This window comes from Egretta garzetta, unplaced genomic scaffold (genome assembly GCF_000687185.1).
Source record: "Egretta garzetta isolate BGI_Z169 unplaced genomic scaffold, ASM68718v1 scaffold64, whole genome shotgun sequence".
NCBI classification, from domain to species: domain Eukaryota; kingdom Metazoa; phylum Chordata; class Aves; order Pelecaniformes; family Ardeidae; genus Egretta; species Egretta garzetta.
Genome location: NW_009259596.1, coordinates 4369825 through 4387436, shown reverse-complemented (window position 1 = coordinate 4387436; position 17612 = coordinate 4369825). Strand labels below are relative to the sequence as shown.

At 41.2% G+C, this 17612-nt stretch overlaps 1 protein-coding gene across 1 annotated transcript in view; it reads right to left on the bottom strand.

The window, feature by feature from the left end:
* Positions 1-17612, bottom strand: part of PLXNB2 (plexin B2) — a 117983-nt gene that overhangs the window by 50086 nt on the left and 50285 nt on the right. Inside the window, exons 6-13 of the mRNA XM_009638163.2 lie at positions 17605-17612; positions 15818-15968; positions 13249-13363; positions 12418-12520; positions 11841-11942; positions 6298-6390; positions 5061-5142; positions 569-741 (exon numbers count right to left, since the gene is read on the bottom strand). The exon at positions 17605-17612 is cut by the window's right edge and continues 140 nt beyond it. Of these exons, the coding sequence (XP_009636458.2) occupies positions 569-741; positions 5061-5142; positions 6298-6390; positions 11841-11942; positions 12418-12520; positions 13249-13363; positions 15818-15968; positions 17605-17612 (827 nt within the window). The remainder of the gene's footprint in view (positions 1-568; positions 742-5060; positions 5143-6297; positions 6391-11840; positions 11943-12417; positions 12521-13248; positions 13364-15817; positions 15969-17604) is intronic.

Sequence of the window (17612 nt, the reverse complement as noted above, 5' to 3'; positions counted from 1 at the left end):
CTCCAACCTCAGAGTAAGTCAGGAGTGCGCATTTGGCCTCTCTGACTTCTTACATTCAACTTCTACAGCCTTGGGTTTGATTTTGGTGTGGACTGGAAAATATCACTGACACCGGGAAAACACATTGTGATTCGGGAACAACCTGTTCCCTTATTAAATACTATTTAAAAGTCTAGTTTGAAGCCTGTTAACGAGCTTAGTAAGTGCTTGTAGTTTCAGGAGCAGTGAACCTCTCTTATAGACTTATTTCAGGTAGAAAGGACTTCGGGAGAGAAAAAGTCCATGCTAATTCCCAAGAATCCAGTGCCATGTCTAAGCGTACACTGCTAGCCTGGCTTCTGGCACAGTGAGGACAAGGCTTGAAAAACAAGGAGTCTCAAAGACTCCATTCAGTCTCTTATTTTGAGTCTTTACAAATCTCTCACATCACTACTTGCATTATTTCCTTGCAGCTATTTCAGAGGCTTACTTAACACCCTAGGAAAAAACTGCCTTTCACTATGAGCTTGCTTGGATGCTTTCTCCTGAAAAATAATACACTGGTAGGGAGAGAAAAAAGCAATCTTACGCGAGTGATTTTTGGATGAGGACACGTGTTGGTGGGAGGAACGTGACAGAGTTTTTCATAAACGCACTTGCTGGGCCTGCCAACTTCTTCACACCAGACGCAGTTATAGTCGTGATGGGCCGCGAGGCATAAGCTGCAGTCGCTTCGTCCATAAGAGCAGTTGTACAGAGTCACTGAAATATGAACAGTACATGCACTTAGACATTTTCCTCTGTTTTAAGGATATTCAGTGTGTTATAGGAAGGAAGATTAATCCTATGTACAAAACCTGCTTGTTGCTTAGCTGAGTTGTGTGAAGAAATGCACACTGTACTTAACACCTGAATGATGCTGAGAGAAAACTGTATTTTTCCCTGCATGGAAAAGCCTGAGACCTATCCATGTGTAGAGTAGGAATAAACTATCGAGTAGAACCCAAATGCATTTTTGTAACTCAGGCACTGTCAAAATGTTTAAGGACAAAGTCCTTTCTTTGACTATCCTCAATGAACCTGCCTGTACAACTGTTCAGTTCAAACAAACAGGTCCCTCGGCGTATCGGGAGCCAGACGGGGAAGGTTATAAACTCTGCATGGGTGTCAGCAGGGACAGACATCAGCTGGCATGGGACCTCTGCCAGTCATGTATTTAAAGGAAGAGAGCTGCCTTTGTTGGCTGTTTCCAGGACATTTGGGCCTTTCCAAAATCATCGCTAAAACCTGAACCGAATAGAAAGTTAACACTTACTGAAGTGTTATCCTTTGTTCAAGTGAATACCTCTTCATTTCTCCATTCTTCTCTGTTTTCTTGCTTTTGTTTTCCCTTTTGTCTTGAATTGCCATCTTGATGTACGCCTTATTCCTTCTGTAGTGGGGTTTAATTCTAGTTTTTCTGAGCCAAGAAATCAGGTCTGACAGTCATGCCTCTCTTACTGATGAACCACGCACCAACTGTCCCAGACACGAAGCTTGTTTTGGCCTCCATCAATCTCTAGCCTGATGCACAGTCACTGAACAAAATTTACTTTCCCAAATAGATGCAAAGCCTTGAGACATAGCCGGGTGGTTCAGCACCATAAGGAAAGCCTGGGCTTGCAAGAAAACATTTGGAGATGTACTTGAGAGCTAGCCCAGAAGAAAACAGACTGAAAAGATGCCATGTGCTTCTCTAGGGGAAGCATGCAAGTTGCAGAGATTACTCAGCGTGTGAGTGCTGTGCTGCCCTGGGAAGGTGAGTCGATTATCGTAAAGAGGGGAACTTCTTGCTCCCTCCTTTTCTGCTCCTTCCCTTCCTTCCTGCTTCTCTCTGGTTTTGGCTGCTCTTTTTTTCTGTCTGCACAGCCTCACCCTCTGCCACTGAGGCTCTGGCACTTGTTGAGTCTTCTTGTAAATCAACCTAACTTACCAGAACAGCAGAAAACAACTCAGGTTTCCTCCTGTGCTCTTTCAAGAGCTGAATGTGCTCACAGATGGGAGTGGGGAGTACAAGACAGAGACTCAACATCTCCCCTTTCCAGGAGTGATAAGCTGTTTTATGTGCTCATTAAGTCTCAAGAAACAGTACCCTTCGTGACATTGGGTTTTTTTCAAAGGAGTTTCATCCTTAAAGATGCAGGAAGCAAAGCAAAGTAAACAGAGGTGATCAGATGGCAAGAGAGACTAGGATAAATCCCTTTGAGACTGCGTATGGTAAAGGCCATGAAAAATGTCTGTTTAAAGAAAGCTTTTCTTCTCAGAGGAGCAGGACTCTAGGAAGGACACCAGCGAAAGCACTCTCCAGTCACTAATGTTTCAATGCACTCGATATCTTCCTAGATAACAGCAGCAGCCGTAACTTTTAAAATCTAATTCCAAGAGGCTACCATGTCAGATTCCTACTGAAATGAAAAAGTAAAATGAGAATGCTGGTTTTCCATTAGTTTTGAGCAGTGCCCTTATTCCCCTGCCAGGCATGACAATATTACAGATGCCCAAAACTTGGCTACGGTCTCTCTGCCACTTGCACAAGAGCGTACAACCTCATAAGGACAGTTTTTCTCTAAATGATGCATATTTAAAAACCTCTGCATTCAGTTTCACAGCTAGTCTTTAGCAGAATAACACGTTTTTATTCTTTCTCTTACACTGAGGAGTTAATGCAATGATGAAGGCTGGTTTTAACCCTTCTTACATCTAATCAGCATATCCACTTGTTTTCAAGTAGCTCTACCAGCACAAACTCAGTCGAGACATCACTGGAGGTGTATGCAAAGCCAAGGGACTTTGACTTTTGTAAGAACGAATCGATGAGAAAGAGCATCCATTTGATTCAACCCCTACCTTGAATTCTCAAGGAATCGATGAGCACGAAACAGGAGTAGCATCACTTGCTTCATATACTGAGCACATCAATACAGAAATCACTGAGCAACAAATATAACCCCAGCAATATTTGCAACACTCTGTGTGTTAACTGTGTGTTCACTCTATACGTTGGATGTGAACGTAATGCTGGGGAAAGGCACCAGACTGACAGCCCTGGAACGTTGCTGTTTGCTTTTATAAGCAGAAGAGACGATGCGGGCAGTGGCAAGGAAAAGTTTCCCCGTGTCTACACTGCAAATTGCTTTCACAGGAACCAGATTGCTTTCTTAATCCAGCACTCTGAAAGGCTGCTACTGCGCAGGGGCTTGAGCAGGTAATGTTGTTAAACAAATCTTCCCCTTGCCTTCCTAAATCCTGCATTTCCCACCCACAGCACCACACGGCCGCCTGATACAGTGTGGGAATATGCTTACTGAATTACTTTGTTCTCCTGCATCAGCTGGACAGGGATTTTCATCCCATCCCCCAGTAAACAATGCCAGCACTGCAACGTCTTGACGTCCCTCACATCTAGTTGCATAAATGCCATGGAGAAAGCTATGGCCTTAAAGCATTAAACACTCCCCCCGTTCACTGATCAGCTCATTAAATGTACCAGCAGCAAGCCACTCATTAGATGCAGACTCTTATCCATCACCTTGAGATACCAGCTGTGAAATCACTGATAAAAAGGACAAAGGATAAAAGGGATATATTGGATTTCATACTGTTCAGAACCCCTGATGGCTTGAGATGTAAAAACGCTATCGTAACTTAGTATTCACTAAGTGTTATACAAAGAAAGGGTTCTTTCATTGGCAGGTTCAAAGGTGGTTCTCAGCAGCAACTATATATCCAAAGCCAATTTTTTTCAAGATGCATAAAAAACATCATGCTCTGGATTTCATATGGCAAGGAAATTTAAAAGCAGGAGAGAATTTGGATTAAAAAAAATCCCTTTTATAATAAAAAGAGACATTTGTTGATAATTTTTCAGTTCCCTTCCTGCAAGGGTTCTATATTTCAATTTGAATGATAACATTTCTTTAATAATTTAGCCACTTCTTTTTTTTCTGTGTTTTTCCCAGACTGGGAAAAAAGATGTTGGGAATATTTGGTCAAAATTCTGCAGTTTTAAACACCACAGCCTTTGGAATGGAAATTAATACACTGTGAGACTGTAATATGACCTCCCTGTAACATTCATGCCAGGTCCTCTTTTAAATGCTTTCAACACTGCACACAGAGCCATAGGGAAAATCTTCTAAAAACATACTTCTATGCTGCCAATAAGAAAGGGAATAAATTTAAATATTGTACAGATGGAAAAATATGGTCTGAAGATTTAATCTGCAGGGGAAATTACTTGAGAGCAGTATTAGTTTTCCTGACGTTGACCCATCACACAAGTAACAAGTGTGTCGCCTCGCAGTTTTTGCAAGATTGTGCCTTAACCTTCAGTCCAAAGGTATGTCTCAGCTCCCAGGTACTGCTCCACTGATTTTGATGGAGCTTCCTCACCTCAGCTCAGGACTAGGCTCACAGACATAATTGCTTCATCGTTGTACATTGAAAGAAATAAAGAAATAAGCAATTTATATCAGAGACCAAGTCTTTGTGCTATAAAACTTAATACACTTTTTGTTGCCATAGAAAGTGATGAATAAAGTAATCAGCTGAAAGCAACTGAATGTTTCTGTGTATTGCTGATCGCCAGCAGATGTAAAGACTGCAGAACCTGTCTAAGCTGAGAACCAGCTGAAAGTTGAGATTTCAGGTGAAGTCCATATGAGAGGTAGTGAGAAGGATCCCCTTTCTGCTACTGGAGGGGGCAAGTTCATTGGGGAGGGGGAAATGGCCATTCAAAAACCATAAATCAAGCTTCTTAAGTATGTTTGAACTGTGAAGCTTCACTATTAAGATTGCCCTTTGGAGCAAAAGCAAACTTGAAAATAATGGCAGCATTTTACAATAGCCTTTAATACATAAAACACTGATGCTTAATTCATGGGTTTAATATTAATAACTTTCGATCTGTCAGATTTAATCGTTTCACCCAAACCCGTAACAGCTACAAAGGTAACATTCTTATTCACATGACTCTAAATTATGAAGGAATAGATTTCTGTTTACTATAATTAACTTCCCTTTAATCCCGTATTCATACTTACCCATCAGTTTGCTGTCAATATTGACCTCACCTATTTTTACGGATAAGTTAAGTCGTAGGGTTTCATTTGCACTATAGGAGAACTGGAAAAGATGACACAACAGACATATTTATACCTTCATTTGGCAAGGTTAATTTCATGCGTTTTCTGTGATTCTCAATAATCAGAGCTGGGAACATCTTAGAAACTATCCCAAACCTTCTGGTCTCTTTTTCATCTTGGCCAAATACATTTATAGAAAAATGTTTTAATGAACCTAATCCTTCACAATCAAAATTTTCAAGTATCAAGGGACAGCAATGTCTGACTACCCGCTTTTCATTAATTCAATTTACATTCGGTTATAAGGATCCAAGTAGCAGAGGTACTGTTCAGACTCAGTAAGCAGAGCTGCTGACCCTGCTGAGTTCTGCCTTCCCACACCATCTGGCTCCATTACTCCTGTGGACACGGCAGACTCGCTCCACATGGAGGGGAAATCTCTTGCATCTTTTGCGGTGCAACCCCCTCGTTATAGCCAAAGCACAAGGTTCACATGCTCCAAGATGTGAGCTTCTGCTCAGGTTGAAAGACAGCAGCAATAACAACCGGTGGGAAAGAAAAAGAGCAAAGAAAAATCCAATGGCTTTATAAAGCAAATGTTTTGGGCTAGGCTCAAATGCTGCATAAATGCTAATTAGTTCTCAAAACGACTCTGTTAGTAAGCTCATAAAACATAAAGGTTAAAGTCAGCATAACATTTGTGAGTCCAACTTTGAGCTTGGTAAATAAGACTGGTTTTTTTAGTATTACTTCCTTTCTCCGTAAAATAAACCAGAGTGAAAGAAGTAGTAGCCAAACAACAACATACTGTTACCATTCTCATTTTTACAGATGTAAAATGGGAAAGATAATGGATTGGATAGGGAGAGCTCTGAAATTCTCATCTTCTGTCCTCAATGATTCACCAGATTGCATAAAAAGTGAAGAATAAAAAAGGAATGGACCTGAATTCCTCCAGGGACAGTTCAATGAAACCACAGATTGCGTAAATAGAGAAATCAAGGAGAAAGATCGAGGGCTTTAAGGGTGAGACCCCAGGAGCTCTGAGCCAACGCTGCTGCCTTTGACCGCTACTGCCAAAGGAGAATCTCCATCAGAGGTGACTTTCTTCTCTGAGGGAAATCAATGTTACCCTGGACACTGGAATTGTAAGAACTGAATATATTTGGGAGGTGAATCATATTTCTGCATTTACCTCTTTGCTCGTGAATGAAAATTTTCCTTCATTTGAATCCTCAACAGGAGCTTTAAAATCAAATTGTTCATTTTCAACCACAAATTTTTTACCCTATGGAAGAGAAAAGTTCAGCTTAAAATTTGTACAGCATCACCAAGTGTAATAAAATGTCACCAGACCTGAATATCCTGTTCACTGGAAGTAATCAGACCAAATGGAGAAGGCTTACCAGTTAAAGTCATCTGAAAACAAAGCTAGTGAAACATCAAGCCAACGCAATTTGCTGCTTTGCTGCACCCTTCCTACATTCGTTAAAGGTGGAAGCACTAGAGCAGTACGAATAAAGCAAGAACACATCTAGCACTCCGTTTCAGGGAACAGTAACAAAAAGCCAAGAGATGTGAATACTGGATGGCTTCACGCATCAGATGTGTTATCAGCAGAGCTGTGTGAGTCTGCCCTTTTAACCGGAATGACCATCTCTTAGACCCTGCTGGCTCTGTTTCTCCTACCTCACCAAGACTCCAGCTGTATTTTCACAGGACAGTCTTCGATGGCAGCACCACCTTAGGGGTATTCCTGCCTCCTAGACACCTTCTTCCCCCTCTCTTCTCCCTAGGCCCATTTATTCCTGCCTTTAGGCTGCAGCACATACCAACCTGCGCTGCAGTGGCAAAACTCTCAGCTCGGTCATTCTCTGGTTCAATTGAGGAACTGAGCTAGCTAAAACCCAAACACATCACCCCATGACAGTCTCTGTGCTGGGTCATTCTCCTGCTCTGGCCCACAGCAGAGCTGCGCAAACAGCTTTGCCAGAAGAACCGGAGAAAGAATAAGTAGCAAGGATATTTTCAGGCAATATTATTGGTAAAGACTTATGAAATCAGAGCCCACTGGGGGAGAAGACCACCTTCACCTTTTTAGTACCACAGAATACCTTGGGTTGGAAGAGACCTTCAAAGATGACCCCCCTGCCACGGGCAGGGACACCTTTCACTAGATCAGGTTGCTCAAAGGCCCACCCAACCTGACTTTGAACACTTCCAGTTCCAGCCACAACTTCTCTGGGCAACCTGCTCCAGTACCTCACCACCCTCATTGTAAAAAGCGTCTTCCTTCTGTACAACGTAAACATACCCTCTTTCAGTTTAAAACTGTTGACCCTTGTCCTGTCACTACAGGTCTCGGTAAAAAGTCTCTCTGTCTTTCTTATAAGCCCCTTTTTATAAATTGAAAGGCCACAATAAGGTCTCCCTGGAACCTTCTCTCCTCCAGGCTGAATAACGCCAACTCTCTCAGCCTTTCCTCACAGGAGAGGTGCTCCAGCCCTCTGATCATTTTTGTGGCCCTCCTCTGGACCCGCTCCAAGAGGTCCATGTCTTTCTTGTGCTGAGGACTCCAGAGCTGGACACAGTACTCCTGGCGGGATCTCACCAGAGTGGAGTAGAGGGGCAGAATTGCCTCCCTCAACCTGCTGGCCACGCTCCTTGTTATGCAGCCCTGGATATGACTGGCTTTCTGCACTGCAAGCGCACATTGCTGGCTCGTATCTAATTCTTCATCCATCAGCATCCCCAAGTCCTTCTCCACAGGGCTACTCTCAATTCATTCATTCCCCAACCTGTATGGATATTGGGGATTGCCTCGACCCGGGTGCAGGACCTTGTCCTTAGCCTTGTTGAACTTCATGAGAACTTCACTTTGATGTTTTCTGTGGATGTAAAGAACTAGTCCCTGCTTTCAGCCAGAATTTCTTGAATCTTGGAGTACACAGCAAAAAAATAGTGGCTACTTGATTCCCCTTTCCTGCTCCAAGGGTTAGTAAGTTGTCTCTTACTGTCATCTAAGCCTCCTGTACAAGGATCTTATTCTATTTATTTGTAGCTACTTCTTCAATGCTGGAATCACTGGTAACTCATGGGCCACTAGGTTTATCTAATTAGTGCAGCGGAAACTTCTTCTATTGCACCTTCACTGTGACAGGTTGGGTAGCAGACACAAGAGCCCACCAAGGTTTGGGGCTGAGGAGGAGCACACGCTTTAGCCAAGTAAAGGGTCTGACTCCAGTCTCTGGGAGGTTTATGTTATAGAGGGGAACGGACCTTTTACTTCTTCCTTCTCAGAAGCTGCATATAGAAAATAAGCTCCTGACTGAGCTCTGAAAAGTCTTTTTTGAAAGCTTTACAGCCCATTCTGCTTTACAGAAAACATCTACATACTGCAAGTTCTAAAGCACCTTGCAAGCCTCTTTTCTGAGGAACGCTGCCTCGCTTTGCCTACTCTACATTTCAGTATATCATGTGTTTTCAAAAGTGTTCAAATTCTACGGCTGCTGCGTAAGGCTTTCCCACGCACTTAGCAGAAGGTGCCGGGAGAGGAGGGGAGCTTCGGTGTGCGTAACAGCTGCCACCTGGAGCGAGCTGAAATCGGGAGTTGCTATACCAGGCTCTCGAGCAGAAGGCCACAGAGCTCACATTCAGCAGTCTGGGTGCAAGAAGAGACATGTAGCAAACACTGGGAAGTGGGTTACACATCAGACACACATGACAAAGACATATCCAAATGGGAAATTACTTTTAACGAGAATCTTTGGAGGGCTAATAAGCTTATCTTGATGCTGGTACATCTGCCTCTTCTACCATGCCAACCTTTCAAGGACTCAGCTGGAGAATGCCCCTCAGAAGTTGCATGCAATATGATGACCGGTACTAAACTTTCCTCTCACCCACTTGTCCTGGACGAGGCTCTTCCCAAGAGAATGACGACAGCTTGGATTTACTTCTCCTTCCCACTGTAATTCTTTCAGAGGAAGGAGAGGCAGAAAAACAGCCAACAGCTTCTCCTCTTTTAGTCTATTTCCATCCAGTGGAAGCCCTCAAGACGAGATTTATTCATTGTACTGTAAGTGTTCACAAGTTAAGAGGTGCATACAAAAAGTGTGAGCTTATTTTTCCACCCTCAGGTCTGCAGTAACAGTTTTAGAAGCTGTCCTCATCTCCTACTCACTGGGTAAGCCCAAACCTTCACTGCTAATCTCTGCCTAGGAACAGAGATGCTTATATGCATGATATTGGCTAGTGCCCTTAGTCACCCATGATTAGGTAGGTTGTGCACCACCCTTTAAAGCAAAGCACAGATTAAACCAAGATAATAGAGCTATTAGTTCAAACGGACAACAGAACATTCATTCTTGCTGAACAACTTTTTGTAAGCAAGAATTTAGGCAAGGAAAATAGGAGGAAAATGGATATATACCAATGTTCTAATCAATAAAGACCTTAAATATGCTCACAGCTGCATGACCGCTACCTCCAAACACACTGTAATGCCCAAGCATATCCTGTGGCTAAATTGTTCCACATGAGAAGCCACGTTTTATTTTGCCTTTGGGCTGCAGGCCAACCGCTACAAAATATCCATCCATGACTTCTCCTGAGCCAGCCTGCCCTCCATGAGATGTTTACCAAAGGCTGAGTGTAAGTTATGCCCTTACTCAAATGAACTTTCTGTAACCAAAGTTATTGCTTCAGATAGCATGACCCCACAGGCATGAGTGCCTGTATGATTACAACTACTTCATGCCTTATTTATCTGTTTTCACATATACTCAGAGGTCTGTGTATACAGCTGTAGTCACTGTGTGTGCCTATTCAAGCCTTGGCACTGAAGGCATTATTTTGGCTTAAAAATGGACCAGGATATATGGGGCTGCTCCCATGACAGAGATGATGTTCTCACATGCCTCTCACCTAAGAAAAATTATTCTGACATCATTTGACACTCATTGCTCTCCAGCATCTTTCCAGCCTAGGGCCTATGCATCCATCTTACTACTTACAGAGACTTGAATTCCACGTAAGCCTTCTCGGTTTGAAGTTAAATAAATGCATACTATGTCTGGTCTGTAGACAAACTGTTAAACAGTGCTACCCACGACAAAGGATTCAATCCACAGGATCTGTCTGCCTGTGTTAAATGTAATTGATACCTCACAGGAAAAAAAAAAGGCAGAAGAATTTTTATTCCCTTTTCTCTACTAGTAGTTCAGAAAGATTAAAGTGCTTATTTACAGCTTGATAAACTAGATGAAGGAGTTTCTGGGTTCCTGCTGCTACTTCTCCTCCTCTAGAGGAAAAGGGTCCTCTAGAAGTCAAATTCAGCACATCTAGATTATGCATCTGCCCTGAATTTTTTCTCGAGGGAGAATGGGCTCTTCCACTTATATAAAGGCAGCAGGGAAAGATTTTCCTCTTGTGCAGAAAAAACAGCTCTTCACAATGCTAAATAAAAGAAACGTGAGTAAATACTCTACAATACTTTTCCATTTTTAGCAAAGAGAGCTGTGGCCTTTAGGTCAAGTGTTGTGTCCCACATTGCACACAGACAGACATCCTACTGGGGACCAGTCCTGACACCTTGGAGAGCAGATCAAATTCACCAAACTGCTTTTCTTTATTTACGTGTATTTTAAGGCCTTCAAACAAAAATGTTTATTTTTGAACATATGTTTGTATAGCATGGTCTTGATATATGTATAATTTAGTGATACACAGCACGGTCTTCATGTGATTGTAGTGCTTACAGGTTGCCTTTTACCCTTCTCTGAATACCCTTCTTATATTGTTACTCTCCAGACCTGTTTACCCTTTTCCATCCCTTGGCAGGCACAGCAGAGGTGATAGAAGGACTTTGTAAGCTATGCGGTATTTCAATTTGGCAAACCAAAAAAAAGCCCTCAAAAAACAAGAGCCTTCTTTCCCTTGATAGATGGCTGGTACTTAAAGCAATCGATACAATCTCCAGCATATCTATCATCAATTCGCATTTAAACAAAGACAACACAGAAACAAACAATAGAAACTAAGAACAACACTAAGAACTAAGAATTGGGTTTTAAGCTTCATTTTTATCAAAAAATAACATAACATTGTTTAGGTTCTAAAACTACTGACAGCTTGGAGTCAAACTCTGGCTTCTTTGAACCTTTGTAAGTTACTTTCTGGAAGCAAGTACTGGCAAAGAGAAGCCTTTGCTACAGCTGAGAAAACACCTGATCTTCTGGTTTGATGGTCACACACACACAAAAAACCCCCAAAAGATTGCTTTATCCAAACTAAGAAACATTTAATTTCTGAGTGCCTTTCTTGTTTGAAAAGTGAAAACTGAATTACGCGCACCGAGTGATGTCATTCTAGAACAAAAAAAATTGCGAGTATTTAACTAGAAAAAAGACATGAAACATCCACAATTCCTAAATGTCCTCTCATTTCATTAAATGAAAAATAATTGTCAAGTGTTTCAGTAGGTCCAACTTACATTCTTTTAACTCCCCCCCCACATCTAGTAGTTAAAATATTTCGTCCAGCTCTGATTCTGTCTTGGTGGTGACTCTACCACAGTAACCAATACTATATCAAACTTGAACATGTAGCTCTTTTCCTGATTTAAAAACAGTTACAAGCAGGATCTCCAAAGAACACAAACTAATGCTTTAGTTTAGAGGTGTGTCTGCAGTTTAAGTGGAATTCAAATGACAGCTAGCTTTGAATTAATCTGCTTACCCTATAATAAGCTAGATGTCTTCCCTCAAAATCCACTCTTGTTTGGTACTCCATAGGTATTATTGAAGGGTTAGGGTTTAAAAACTGCGGGCATTCTTCTTCCTAGGGAGAGAAACATTTTATGCGTTATTCCAAATAAAAAGTCTTATCAAAACAAGCTCCGATGGCCTTCAGACAATGGAATGATTGTTCTGAAGAACTTCATGCTTAAAATACAGTGACAGATTTGATTACACCCTTTCAAATTAGACATGCTAAAAATGACTGCAGCATATGTCAAAGCTGTGGGTGATTATCTTTCCCAGCCTTGAAATCTTGTTCCTCCCATTGAAGCAAAATAGTAAAAGGAACAAAAATATCCTTTCAGGAGTTATTCAGTCTCACTGCCCCTCCTCAATCACACCCTTAAATTCCCACCCCCGCACTGTCACTAAAAAAAAAATAAAAATCTTACACTTCTGGAGTTAACTTTAGAATAATTTTTAAATCCCTAATTCAACCAAATGATGAGAGAAAAAGCAAAGAAAATATTGAAGTGTTCTAATAAAAACCTAATAATCTTATTTTTAAACATTACCATATTTTGTTTAATCACATCCTGTATTGAAGAGGACTCTTCACAGATATGTGTCTTCCAGTCCCACTGGCAATTCCATCTATTGCTTGCACAGGAATAGCATCTACAAGCACAGCATGATAGTCATGACAAACTGTCAGGCTTTTTCCCTCATTGACAAAAAAAGTAAATGAAATTCCATCTTTCTTCATGGAGGGTAGATCAATCTGTTACAGTGTCCTTACTATATTAAGCTGAAAACTTCATAGTAAGAACAGTTCAAGAACCCCAAAAAGCTGTTTTCTCCTGTAAATATTTGAATAAGGATCAGAAACCCACAGCATCTCACACAAACTTTAAGATCAAGTCCGAGAAGACTGGAAATGATCTTGATCAACCTTCATACATAAGACAGAACAAAGTGGGGTTTGGGTTAGCTGTGCCTGCCTTGGGGCAGCAACATCTCGAGCAGGGGAGATGATGGGGCCAGAGTCAGCTTTGATCGTCCCACGTGCATGCACTGCAAGCCGAAGCAGCAATCTAACACTTGAGGGAACGAGTAGGCAAGCAGATGGCCACGGAGCTCACCTGCAATGGCAATCCAGTGAACTGGCCTCTAATGATATGTGCCATGAATATTCCCATTCCACGTGGTTTGTGTTACCGGCTCACCTGGTGCCCTTCAACCATTTTTCAACTCCATTAAAATGTAAGAAAAAGGATTTGGACACTAGCAAATTCCGAGAGTGCCAAAAGCTTAATTATTAAATGATTGAGTAACTCAGCTGCCAGTTACCAGAAACACCATGCTACAGGATCTAAAGACCTAAGTTAAGAAGCTGAAATACTTACGGCTGATTTTCGAAAAGATTCATTGCTTCTCCACAGTCATAAAAAGGGTAAGTATGTGACGCAAAAAATACCTTGTTCTTTGCAAAGGTTAACTGAAGTGGAACTGAAACATGATCTATTACAAAAGAAAAAAAGTATTTAAGTGATTGTTGAATTCTTTAGCTTTTGAGATGAATGATACAGTGATAATACTTTTATTATTGTACAGGACATAAGCAAATATTTAACTATACTATTGACACTCTGGATCTCAGACCTGTTATACTTCAGGATCTATGAGCTCTGTTTTGCCGTTTTAAGCTTTGGAAATTTTTCAGGACATGGCTGTCAGAAGAAAAGCAGAGATGGGATAAAGGGAAGAAGCAAAATCATAGAATAGCTTTGTTTTACGGGAAGAGTTTCTCAGTGGTGCCATCTTCATGCTAAAATTTTAAAGAGTCTAGAAGAATAAGGAAAACTGAACAAGAAGATAATTGAACACAGATGAAAACTGGCATGGGAACAGTTATTTTAAATAAAACATTTTCTTAAATATGAATCTGTCTGCATGTAAAATTACTTGTTTCATTTCTGGATTAAAACTGTCATTGTCATGCGAATTAAAGCAAGTGATCTTTGTGGTTAATGCCTAACAGTGCCTGTGACGGTAAGTTACCACAGGCCCCTGTGATCTTCCGTTTGCCGTACATGATTTCTCCACAAATGTAATTCTTGTCTGGATCATTACTGAACTAAGAGTGGAAAATTTATCTTCAGAAACGGGTGCCTTCCCCAGTGAAGCTGTTTGAAATACCTTTTGCAGAAATCATTAAGCCCTTATGACAAGCTATTTCACAAGCTATTGGGCAATTTCAAACTCTGCTTTCCTTGAACAGGTTCTTTGAAGAAGCTGCTTGCCTGGAAGTCTGGGTCCCCTTGAATATTTCAGACTGGTAGGAATGCCAGGGGATTTCCTAACAACGGGACTGCGAAAAAGCATTCTTCCTCTCTAGAAATCATAGAATTGTAGAATGCTTTGGGTTGGAAGTTGGAATGCTTTGGGACCTTTAGAGGTCATCCAGTCCAACCCCCCTGCAGTGAGCAGGGACACCGCTAACTAGATCAGGTTGCTCAGAGCCCCGTCCAACCTGGTCTTGGATGTTTCCAGGGATGGGGCCTCCACTACCTCTCTGGGCAACCCGTTCCTTTTGGAACCACCCACAACTAAACTCACTCGGGTTTCTTAACAGTAAGTGGATGACTCAGGATTTTTTGCCACATGCTGCCAGGAACCACTGCCTGTGTTCATAACCGTCTGCCTTCTGCCGAAGCATCTGCCAAGCTTCTGAGCACCTTTATGTTACTTTTGAACATCCTTTCAGATGGATCTCTGTCCAACCAACTCAGAGAGGCATATTATTGCTAGGTGATGTGATTACTCTAATGCCATCCCTGACAGGCTTCTGGTCTCATATTTTATGCTGGAAGACATCAAGATGTCATGTTTATATCAACCCTGTCACTTTATGTCTTGCTTTACAAAATATTTAGGGAATGTGAATCGGCCCTAAATAGCGGGGTGCTGCTTTAACACTTAGCATAATCTGATACCGTGACACACCCCAGCTAGTTTAAAATTTAAGAGTGAGATTTTAACATTATTATTCTTCCCGCAACTAAAAATGGATTTTGACCTGTTTCAGCCTGAAGAGTGTTGAAACTTATCTTGAAAAGTGCCTTCAGGTACTGCTCTGACAGTTCATGGCTGTTGTGATACATATAAAAGGGTTATCCTCAGAGCTCTGCAAGCTGCAAGAGCACCCTTTTTTGAGGTTTTTTTCTTCCTTTTTTTTAAAAGCTTGATACATAATAAACAGTGCTCTGTAACTAGTTTTATTCCATGTGTTTGTGCATCACGATGTATGAACTTAAAGCATGAATAAAGCACTATCTAGGAAACAGCACTAGACTTATGGTTGGCAACAGACCTTAAGCATATAATCAGTGGTTCAGAACAATGATGCAGCCTTTAATTATATGATCACATATTTTTCCACTGGACTTACTATTGCAGAAGCTGGAGAGGACATAGTAGAAGAGGCAGAAGGCTTTATGAGAGAAAACACAGGCTTGTGACATGGACCAGAAAAAAAGCCACTGAACTTCAGCTGACTACAAAACTAAGACATCAAAGATGAAAAACTTCACATCTGAAATGCCTATGTGGCTCTTCTGGCCCCACGAATCAGAGTGATTAAGGTAAGATTAGAAAAGCTCGGTTTTGTTTGTTTGGGACAGAATAGCACCCCTCTGGCTCCATGTCTATGCCTCTGCCCAGCTCCTGTTTCAGGCTCCTGGTAGAAACACTGGGAATGCTACAGCTTGTAAATATAGCAATGGAAAAAGTTTGAGCAGATCTTTTTTTTTTCCAAATGTTTGAACAGACAAAGTTCAGCAATAGACAATTTGGGGAAAGGGACTGAATGAGGGAAAAAAACTTATACGCAGCTCATATAAGTGCATCACATTAGAAGCAGCAGGATATGTTCTTTCCTCTTACTATACATAGAGGGTAGCAATATTTCTTTACCTTGACCTTTTGGTGTTGGCGGAATCGTATCAGGCGGATCACAGATAATAACCCCTTCTTTTAATTGAGCGTCATGGGTTGTTTCACCAAATGTACACAAAATGTGGTCATTCTCAGTCAAAGTTGGCAATGGACTTACAGTCAGTTCCACCTGGCAACAAAATTGAAAAAGGGTAAATATTTGCAAGAAGTGAACCGAGACCCAGTGAGATTTATGGCCAGAGAATTTCAACTGTTGGTTTTTTTTGGGCCAGCAGTGATATTTTGCCTAGTATAACAGAAGACGGTTCTCCTTTTCAGTTTTTGTTTCTTCCCATCTGCTAATCTTTTCTTCTTATACCTTATCAATTTTTCCAGGCTGGGCTTATGTTGAACTAGACTGGTACAAAAAACTCTTTTCCTGTCAATGCATTAGATCAGAATAAAAATGTCTGTACAGACACACCCAAAGCCTTTTATTCTTGTCCTCAGCATCCAGTTTAGCAACAGCAAACAGAGTGGTTAACACTTCAATCCTGACAAACTTAATTAAAATTACATTAACCTTAGGTGTTACTAGTGAATAATGAAACCAAGGCTGGATGGGCTGGAAAAGCTGGAGTTTGAAAGGGATGAACAGAAAAGCAGCTTCCTCAAGGCTCAATGTACATGCAAGAAACCCATTGAGATCTATCATTACTGCTGAAAAAGGATTTCTGAAAGAGAGATGGTGAGATCTTAACCTCGAGGAAATTATCAATACAGAGTGCATGTATGAAACTAAAAGCAAAATAAAATGGGAAAACTTAGCAAGGAAAGAGGAAAAAATTGAAACAAAATTTTGGAAGCTGTCCTTGATTTAATGCTTCAGGTGTGTTAATTATACAGTTTAACTTCTTCCATTTTATATTGCCAGTAGAAATAACAATCATCCCTTTCACACTGAAACCGGTCCACTATGTTATGAGCTGCAATGCTTTTTGGTGTGTAAATAATCATGAGGTGACAGTGGCACTAGTGATTGTACAGGCAGCATGCAAACGCTCATTTGAAGTTGGGTTTGGCTTTGTTTTTTAGGTATTTTGGCCTCAGAAGCTGACGTGAGACACCAGAGCCTTGCCAACACAAGTTGACAAGATCCAAACTAAGAGAAGGTGTGGATTTTAAGTGGACTAGTTACACTCTACTAACACTTTTACTCAACATAGAAATGGCCTTAACAGAATGCTGTTTACATCATTTAGGAATGGAATTAAACTGACTTGAATTAAAGTCTCTTTCTTTCTGATTAAGAGGGATTAAAAGCCATTTTTCTGATTTTACTTGCTGAGCACCCCCAGGAAGCCCTCAGTCTGCACTGGTATGCTCCATATGGAGTTAGAGCAAGCTATGACACCCTGGTCACACTTGGGACACTGTTTTGTTGCCACGGAGTCATTCTGCATGCTGAATTTACCTACTCCATGTTCCTCGACTTCGCTGTGTAGGCAAATCCACTGCTGATTTTAAAGCAACAGCTTATGGCTTCACTGCTTACTTGAGTTTATGCTCAAGTAAGCTGAAAGGGCAGCGTGAAATCTCCGCTATCAATTACTTTTTATGCATTATACAACATTGTGCAACACTCTCATAATATTCAGATAAGTGTAAGTGCTTTATCACCCATGCTAGTGCATCACTTTGGTAGCACTGTGAGAAACGCTGGAGACTGAGAAACCCAAACCACCATCCTATTCCCAGGCACCACTGTGTATAAAGAAACACAGATACTCATCTTCCTGGTAGTCACATCAATGCGCTTTAAGAACATGTAGGG